The 9,656-nt window shown below is 41.3% G+C and overlaps 2 protein-coding genes across 2 annotated transcripts in view; one reads left to right on the forward strand and one right to left on the reverse strand.

The window, feature by feature from the left end:
- The window catches only part of LOC101845208 (calpain-9), a gene marked incomplete in the record, with an annotated part of 63,733 nt that overhangs the window by 13,349 nt on the left and 40,728 nt on the right, over positions 1 to 9,656 (reverse strand). Inside the window, 1 exon segment of the mRNA XM_013084958.2 lies at positions 7,951 to 8,168. Within this exon segment, the coding sequence (XP_012940412.1) occupies positions 7,951 to 8,168 (218 nt within the window).
- Positions 666 to 3,418, forward strand: LOC118478025. Its single transcript, XM_035970885.1, has one exon. It carries the CDS (start codon positions 1,168 to 1,170, stop codon positions 3,169 to 3,171), a length of 2,004 nt encoding a protein of 667 aa, XP_035826778.1. The 5' UTR covers positions 666 to 1,167; the 3' UTR covers positions 3,172 to 3,418.

Below are 9,656 nucleotides of genomic sequence, written 5' to 3' on the forward strand. Positions count from 1 at the left end.
AGGGAAAGAGACAGATAGACAAACAAAGTGAGAGAGAGAGAGAGAGAGAGAGAGAGAGAGAGAGAGAGAGAGAGAGAGAGAGAGAGAGAAAGCTGAAAGAAGACTGTGAGAAAGGTGGAGAACAAAGACAGAAAATGCTGGTATGAGTGTTGACGAGGCGTCAAGAACGCATGAATGTTTGTAAGATACACTTGTGGGCGAGTATAGCTCTCTTATCAGTGTACACGGATATGCGTCCGTGTGGTAGAATAATGTCTTTGTAACTTAAGTACAGTCTGGGAGATAGGGCCGGAGTCTTGCTGATTTCCCTGTAATCGTTTTCGTAAGGCTTAAACATATTTTGGAAATTACTGGCAGCTTTCTATCAACCCTAACCACACACTAAGCTGCGGAAACAGTTCGTCACTCGAAAAGTGCGTTATAGGTACTTACTAATATTCTAAAATATAACAGCATTCAAAATACGGCTCAGAATTACAAGCAAAGCTAAGAAATGAAAAGACAAAACAAATATATAAGCAAAACATGAAAAACTCAAAAGCAAAGACGCAAAACAGCGCAAAAGGGATAAAGAAAATTACCAAAAGTAAAACTGGCTGGGAACTGAAAATTAAGCCGTATTCTCAGTATGTGTGTCTTGACAGAGCGTAATGCTTCCAGGAATATAACAGATTACAAACAGAAGATAACACAGGAACTTGTATCCTGGTATCAGGCTCACACCGTCTGCCTAGGCCAAAATGGTGCGTATGGAACAGATTATGACCAGAGAATTGCAACACCACCCACCCCCCAGCCCAACCACACGGGCGCAGAACCTGTCTGAACCCTGCTCTACAATGCAAATAAATGTAGGGTGTCAGCAAGTTTCAAAATTAAATTATCACAGCTCAGAAAGACGTAAACAGCCTATGGTATTTGTACACAACACAAAAACAAGATGGAATGACGTGTGTCCATTGAGGAATAAAAGGTCAGGAGTTTCGCTTACACTCTGTTAAAGGCATAACGGTTTTGTACTTCGCCTTTCGTTTTCTCGTCTCCTGCTCTTGTTCGTAGGCCACGGAGGGTTCAACTAGACGTCGGTCAAGGTGTCACAACCAACAGTGAGAGCAGCACTAGATTCACGTCAAGCTGAGGCGAGTTATCGGTTCACCAGAAAGGAGGATGGAGGCGAGGATTAAAAACTATTCAGTCTCCGTGGTGTGGCTCTGTTTCCTTGCCTTACACTTGGCAGTCTCAGAGTCTCAGGCTTCCGATGAATGTCCCACTGGATGGCGATACTTTTCAAAAAGAGCAAGCTGCTTCAAGCTGTTTTCTGAAGAACGTGTATCCTGGTCTCAGGCTAACCGTAACTGTCAAGAGCAAACAGGAGGACCCAACAACAGCACGATGGGCGTGCTTGCTCGAGTATTTGACAAGGAAACCGATGAATACCTGCAAAATTTACTGTCAGAATTTTCCGAATCGGAAGCTTGGATTGGTCTTAACGACATAGACTTAGACAATACCTCGTTGCCATATCGCTGGGACTTTTATGATCTTATGGAAGGAGACTACACCGGGTGGAAAGCCGGGGCCAGCTACAACAGCGACGGGATATCCTCTGGGGTCATCACAACTCCCCAGGGATGGGAAGAAAAAGACTACCAGCTAAGCAGCGCCTACATTTGTCAGATCGACCTGGGACTCCCTGATGTGCACTTAAGCTGTCCTCCAATGGAAGAAGGAGAGAAATCTCAAAATTCAGTGTGTTCTTTCAAGAAAACTCGGTGGATAGGTTCGGTGCAGTGGCAGCTTCCTAACGGTGGTGTCGCCGATTGCTATAGTTCCGGCGTCTGTTTGAATAGAGGTGATCCTAATTTCCAAGCTATAAATAGTTCTACAGAAGAAGTCAGGTCAACGTTCGGCATCAATACTGTCGTGTTTGGAAAGCACAGCACACTCATGTGCACGCCTGAATTCATCACCGGAAGAAAAATAGCCAGTTGTGATTTACCTGTTTACGTCAAGCCATCAGCGCCTCGTTGTGAGTTCAGTTACACAGCGAAAGGTCAGGCCCACTTCGTCTGTGTTATCGACAAAGTATACCCTGGGGTAGCATGTGAGTGGTCAGGACATCTCGGAATCGCCACCAAGGTGACGACTCTTGCTTCGGGTCACAAAAAGGTCAGGTGTGAGCTGGTTGAAGACCTCAGAGGAGAACTAGACAACTATCTCATTAAGGTATACCCTCAGCTCAATGATGGAACCCGTATTGAAGAGGCCTCGAACGAAGTCACGTTTGAAATGCCAGACGGCCTTGTTGAACCTGAAATCTTCGACGGTAAGGGCAACGAACTCACTGTGATAGACTTTGACACTGACCGGAACGAAGTCGTTCACAAAGTATCTCCTGTTAAATTAATCACTCAGGAGAGATTCACGGTGAAATGTGTGAAGCCACCTGGTAGCCTGCGTACAATTTCCACCTCAGTCCACTGTGACGACTCCATTCGTGACGTCGACACCGGACTCTCGTCCAAGACGGCACCTGGGAGGAAAGTACAGCTGACCTTTAAAGCTTCTGAGTCTATGGATGGAAAATCCTGCAAGTGCATTTCCCTTTTATCTGGCAATGAATCTTCCAGAGACACATCGGTGAGTTTTTCTGTTGAGGGTATGTTTTGCGACTTTGAGTCGAACAAGTGTGGCATAGAGTGCACCCTCTGTGACGGAACGTCCTGGATTCGGGCCTCTGCAAGTGCGGACCTCTACGACAAACTCCCAAAACAGGATTATGGGTCTGATTCAAGCTCGGGTTATTTCCTCTACGCGGGCAAGTTCGGTCGCAACACTGGTCCCGCCATTCTGAAGACCAGGTCAGTGGACACCAAAGACGGAGGGGCGTGTTTGTCCTTCGTTTACTTCTCCGGTGCAGGGACGGTAGCTGGGGGCGCTACTTTGACTGTGTTCACCCGGACTCACAACGACAGCAAAGGCATTCCCGTCAACATCTTTGGAGCACAGGTTTCACAGGGACAAACAGGCTGGAGAGAGGTGACTGTTGAAATTCCCGGCGATCAGGGTCTTATCGATGTCTTCTTCCAGGCGGACCAGCCAGACAGGACAAGCGATCCAGTGGTCATTGATGACATTTACCTTCGCCCTGGACCATGTTCAAAACCTTAGAGAAAACTGCCATTGCCATAACCCCACAGCAAGAGTAGCAATACTGTCAGGAGTTGCAACACAAGAACCAGAAACAAATGCAGTATGACGGGTGGCACCAGCCAATAGCAATTCGTTTTAAGGTTTTGAGTTATTTGTTTCTCACCAGAACTGTATTTAAATATATAACTACAAAGCCTTACGTGTGCTAGGAGACACCACTGGTAGACTATGAATAAAGAATAAAGAATTGCTAGAGCTCAATCAATGAATTCATCTGTGCTCGTTATAATGCTCGTATCTGTAACAAAGTCGCTCTTGATCAGGGCATTATTAGCACAGGCTCAATTGAGACTGATGTTTCTTAGAGTGTCTTCTTTTAATATAGATATTTTACACCCTCATCAACACATTTTAAATCACTTAGATGGTGGGTTAGGACCCTGCCTGATAAGGCCAACCTTGACCTTAGAGGGATACATCATCCCAGGAGAAAGACCGAAAATTTCGATAAAAATTCACCCCACACAAAAATCGAACCCGGGTCTTCTTCGAGCGACGGCAAAGGGCCTCATCGCCCCACCACAGATTGATGTTCCAACGTTTCCAATTAAAAGTGTAACGCCGTGAGTTTTCTTTGCTCACCGTATTAATTGACAGGGTCGGTGACATATTTCAATGAGTGGGAAGGGGGTATTTGTCGCATTCTGCTTTTTGTTTGTTTGTTTGTTTTGTTTTGTTTGTGTGTTTGTTTGTTTGCTTGTCTGTTAGTTTGTTTGTTTGTTTGTTTGCTTGTTTGGTTTTTTCGGGGGGGGGGGGGTATATTAGGCGAAAAAGCTGTACAAAAGGAAAAGAAAGAAAAACTTAATGTCAACAACAAGTTCGATTTTTTTCTAAGTCTTTAAATATCATTGTCTTTAAATACTCCCATTAGCTTAGTCAATAATTTTCTAATACGAATAAGATCATTTACATGGCACTCGATAAAAGGAAACAGGACAAAAAAGTCTCCTTGTTCAAAGACAATTAATTAGATTGAAGAAAAAAAAGACTTTTTTTGCACACAGGAATATAATTAGAATATAATTCGACAGCGAAAGCATTACTATGTCCAACACCAAAAATAAAAAAGGGATCTAAACTGAAATACATGGTGCTGTGAAAGGTTTTATCATACCACTAAACATAAATAGAAGATTCTGCAAGGAGGAATGTACAGTGGTGATAGTCTAGGCTGGGTACAACACCACAATCAATCAATCCCCTTATTAGTCCATTTCTACACTCGGAGTCACGTTGTACGGATGCTACTTCAAACTGTTCTATCGGTTCAGAAAGAGTTAAAGACATCTACGTATATGCGTTATGTGCTGATACCATACAAACACACACGCACACACACGCACACACACACACACACACACATACACACACACACACACACACACACACACACACACACACACACACACACACACATATATATATATATATATATATATATATATATATATATATATATATATATATATAAAGAGAGAGAGAGAGACAGACAGACACAGAGAGAGAGGGGGGGGGGGGCTGAGAATTGATGCGAAACGTATTTTTCTACGTCTTCTTTTACGCAATATATTTCTTTGAGAGACGAGACTGTTGGGTTGGCTGTGAAGTCGCTGTAAATATTTTACGTCCTAATCGACACAAGTTAAATACGAGGAGAGCGGCTTCGATCCTGACTGTCGGTAGCCAGAGCCAGCCCCGAACTTTGAGAAACATTAAGCTTCTCGATAGAATAAACTTTCCCATAAGGAGATCGAATTGACATCTATAACAAGCATCGGAAATCTTTATCGAAGCATTTGTCAACAACAATGGATGCAAACAGTCTAAAGCAATGAAAATGCGTTGCACTAGACATGGCACCACTGATTTAATCACAGCAAAGAAAACATCCATTCAAACGATAACTAGCTACTTTACAAGTCATACAGATGTTCGACTATTTTTCTGAAAAACTAATTTCACTAGCCCAAACATCGCAGTCCAAAGACAAAAGCGATACTTGCATCTATTTAAAGGAACTGCCTCTCGAGTAAGACACAATTCACTCAAGCTTTCTGAAGGTTTTCTTGCAACCTTAAAAAGCACGCACCACACACCGTCTAAAAGCCTATGACGCAAAAGAGAAAGAAACAGGGACAGATTCCAACAATCAGACACCGAGGAGTCCGTCTCGACAGCAATACGAAAGTCTACAGCTGAAGCAGAGGTTCCCATGGTCCCAAGTAAGAGCGATCATACAGTGTGAGGAAACTTTTCTACTCAAAGCGTGCACTATTCAAAGGCTATTTCTACTATCTGTAGACTTTTGTCCTTTAAATGACCTAAAACGGTCTTCTATGAGCATGGAGTCGTTATCAGTATAGCATGCATTACATAAACTAGCACATTACCTATCAGAATTGGAAGTTGGCTTATAGTGCCTATCAAGAGTAAAAGAACAAAAGTGCGTTCGAAAATGAGACTGGTCATTATGAAGAGTCACAAAGTATAATATAAAGGATGAGAATAAGGTTATCAAAGCCGCCACTTTAGACTAAGTCTTAAACTTTGCATGTCTGGGACACATATTTTTGACGGTGAGGACAACAATTAATGCTAACATTATTGTATGTATAACCTTAGTCAAGTACTTTACAAGACAAACTAAGAATGTGTCGATCATGTTTTTTGTCTTTTCTTTTCTTTCATCCAAATACCCAAAGAAGCATTTTACTAGATGCATATATAATAGTATGTATACATATGTATATATTGTATTTGTAGATTCCCCAGCTCAGTATGATAACACTGCGTCTATCCAGCTCTTAAAGCAATACAACAAAAAACTGCCGTCTGGCGACTACAGACTTCTACGTGGCTGTTCAACGTCCACAGACATGCTTTATGAAAAGAAAATTCACTGCTTGATTTATTCCCTTGTGAGCAATGACAGTGGGGTCTGTGAACACAGGGTCACAAACAATAGCAAGCAAAGCCAGTGAAGCGGCTTTTATTTGGATGATCAGTTGGATGAGTCTTTCAAAGAGGCATGAGCTCAAAAACCTGGGCGCGCTGTGGTACTGTGGTTATGTTTTGGTACAAATGTCTCTTTTAACATTGTAAGAATTAAAAAAACCTGAGCTTTGAAAATTCCAGAATTGACTTCAGTTCGAAATGCATTATTGAGATTCGAACCAGTGCCGTCTGCACGGTAGCCCAATGTGACACCAACAAAGCTAACGGTGTGATCTCACTGTGTGTGTATATGTGTGTATATGTATGTGTGTGTGCATGTGTGTGTGTGTATGTGTGTGTGGGGGGGGAGGGAGGGAGGGCGGCGTGTATCTGTGCACGTGTGAGAGGGAACGAGTGTGTTAGTCTCTTTTGGTGGGTCCAGCTTTCATGAAGAAGGAAAATAGCACCCACCATACGGAATGACACTACTATGATGGGCGATTTAGGCGAAAGACCTACACTTTAATAAAGAAAATGTTCGCAACAAATACTTGATAGAGTTTCAAGACTGATTTGTTCCTCAGCTTGAATTGAAAGGACTTAGGGCATCAGGAACCAAATACCGGCTCGTTTCGTTTGAATTCTGGACAAACAAATATCCCAGTGTTACCTCCACCGGACAAAGCATTATACTGAATCTGTGAAAGTATGGCCTCTCAGATTTAACGACTTTCTTTGATCTTCTCCAAAACATGTTTACGTATCTGAAAACATCCACCATATAACATAATGTTTCGGTCAAATACAATCGGCAATGAAGGAGTAGACATCTCAAGATATATTTGTTGTTGGTCGAAGATTACATAAAGATTTACTACAAGGCGAGGAAAGACATACCCCAGACATGTATGCTGCTCATGCACATTGAGACAACCCGAGCACTGACTATAGATCCTATCATTTTGACAGTTGAAATATACCATCACCTCACCATTGTCCCCATAGTATAATATACAAAGCCGACTCAATAACCATTGTCGTACCTTACCTACTCCTGTTGATATAACACTTGCAAAGGATTACCAATATCGTGTATGACACAAAAAGACATGATCATATAAATATAATTTGCTTAAAAACTGCCTAATGTTTAAAGCAAAAGCGGCCATGCATTTTCATTTGTACTTGTGGCATTAACTTTAAAAAACAACAACAAAAAAACAAAATAACTACTAATAAGCTGACATGAAGAAAACCGAGACAAATACTGGTAATGCCTAGAATATAATTTAAAAGTCTTATGGAAAGTAGCAAGCAATGTCTTAGTAAACGTATTACCTGTATATAACTTTTTAGCACTCTAGCATGAACTACAAACTGCGACAGTTAACCTCCAAGATGAGATTTATACCAGTTTTAGAAAGACAATTCACCCATTATTTAGATCCCAAACAAAACGACAGTTTAATATGTCAAAAATGGTTGTCCAAGGAAAGAATTGAACAGATGCAGTGCGTATCAAATATTTTAAGACCTTAAACTGCATTGAAGAAAAAAATGTTTTAAACGCTTTCAAACATCATGCAGGGAAACAAAATGAAATATTAAAAATCAGGAATAAAACCAAGACCAAAATAAGAGCCCAAAATATATGATCCAAACAAACTGACATGAAAATAAAAATGAAATTAAGCAGAAAGAGATATCTCGTAACGAAACGAAGAGGAGGGTCTAAAATAATGTCTCTTTCCTTAATTCTGAAAATCAAACTAGTCTGTTTATAGCACAAATGACATCACTCACCCACTATCAGCGTGCTTTTCAGTGAAAAGCCTAAGCAAGAATTCCGCCTCTTCGTGGGGGTAAAATGTACACGGAATGATGACGTAATTTCCAGGCGGCAACTCGAAACGTTTGGTGATTTCCCTGTAGAACACATAGGAACCTGAGCGTCGGGTGAGTAAGAGTGCATTTCTGGGAGCGCGTGCGTCATCCAAGGGTTTGAAGTCAGGATCTTTGAGCTGTGAACGAGTCATTAAAAAAATCAATAAGGATCACATGTCGATATGAGTTTGAGTACGTGTGGATATATAACAAGAATGTACAGGCGTCTGCGGTGTAGTGGTTAGGCGCTTTGCTCTTCCTCGCAGAAGACCAAAGTTCAGATTCCCGTGTGGGGACAATTTAATCGAGTATCTCAGTCTTTCTGCTGGGACACTGTGTCCCTCTTACTCAAGGCTGGCCCTGACAGGCACAGTGGAAAACCACATCCTATTTGACCTCAACTGTGTCGATGGGGGCGTAAACAACCTTCACTAAAATGGAAAAAAATAGAGCTGGAGACATGGAAAACAGGCAGACAGAAACAAAAGAAAATAAAAGCTACCAGCTGTATCCTCCATTAACCTCCCAGTTGTTGATTTGAGGAGATGTGAATAATACAAGAAGGCTGGGTTAAAAAACTCGGCTTTTTCTTACCTAATGCAAACCACTTCAGCTTCCTATAATTTAAAAAAAATATATGAAAATCATACCCTTGACAGATACGGGGGGAAATGAAGTGTTAACGATGGCTTAAAAGGGCAACTATATATGCACAGATAATGTACTATGATAAACAAAAAGAATGTGGCCGATTAATGAAAAATAAAATCAATTCTATGGCTCATCTCTCTTTGCTGAACACAGCAATGACCATGCCACACTCCAAACAAAGAGGAGAATGTTCCGAAACGTTTGTCTCAGTGGGAGTAAAAAGGTTTCAATTAAGGCACTATGAACACACAGTTGTGAGTAAGTTGGAGTTGCATAAGACAGAGCAAACACAGAGTCTGTCTACCAGGATATCCGTGTTGTTCACTGAGATGTCACACGTGCAACATTATAGGTGTCAGATCATGGACAAAAGCAGATCGGCACCAATCACGTTAGATCCCTAAAAACTAGACTGTAGTAGCACAGTAAAAAATGCTAACCTTTAACATAAAAGGGTTTTGTTCTTTTCTATCATAAGCTTAATGTCTTTGTCGACGCGACTTTTGGAGTAGCCGAAAAACAACCAATTCGTACCCCGCCCGTTCATATGACCTTCAGTTGTGAGCGCTGTATAACTCTTTTCAAACCAAAAAACACCCATGGTAACAACATATAATTTGTTCCTTGTGATAAGCCCAGTTCTAACAGACATGACGGTTATAAGAGAGCCTATACATGCAGCAAAACTTATACGTACCCAAGACGCTTCACATATTTGCCATAATAGGAAAATTTGAAGAAGAAATAAAAGTTATTTGAGTTTATAAATAAACTAGAAATTCACCCTGACTATACGTAAAATATTAGTAGACTTAAATGAAACTAAGTCACACACGCAGCAAAATCATATCACACACGTAACCCCACACTTCTCACCTCATTTATCAGCTGGGATAGTAAGAAAAATAAAAGGAAATTATCTTTGTGTGTGTGTGTGAGAGAGAGAGAGAGAGAGTGTGTGTGTGTGTGTGTGT

The sequence above is a fragment of the Aplysia californica genome, unplaced genomic scaffold, assembly GCF_000002075.1.
Source record: "Aplysia californica isolate F4 #8 unplaced genomic scaffold, AplCal3.0 scaffold00014, whole genome shotgun sequence".
NCBI classification, from domain to species: Eukaryota; Metazoa; Mollusca; class Gastropoda; order Aplysiida; family Aplysiidae; genus Aplysia; species Aplysia californica.

Excerpts from the sequence above, each read along its gene's own strand:
- LOC118478025 (XM_035970885.1), top strand. The coding sequence starts at position 1,168 with ATGGAGGCGAGGATTAAAAACTATTCAGTCTCCGTGGTGTGGCTCTGT.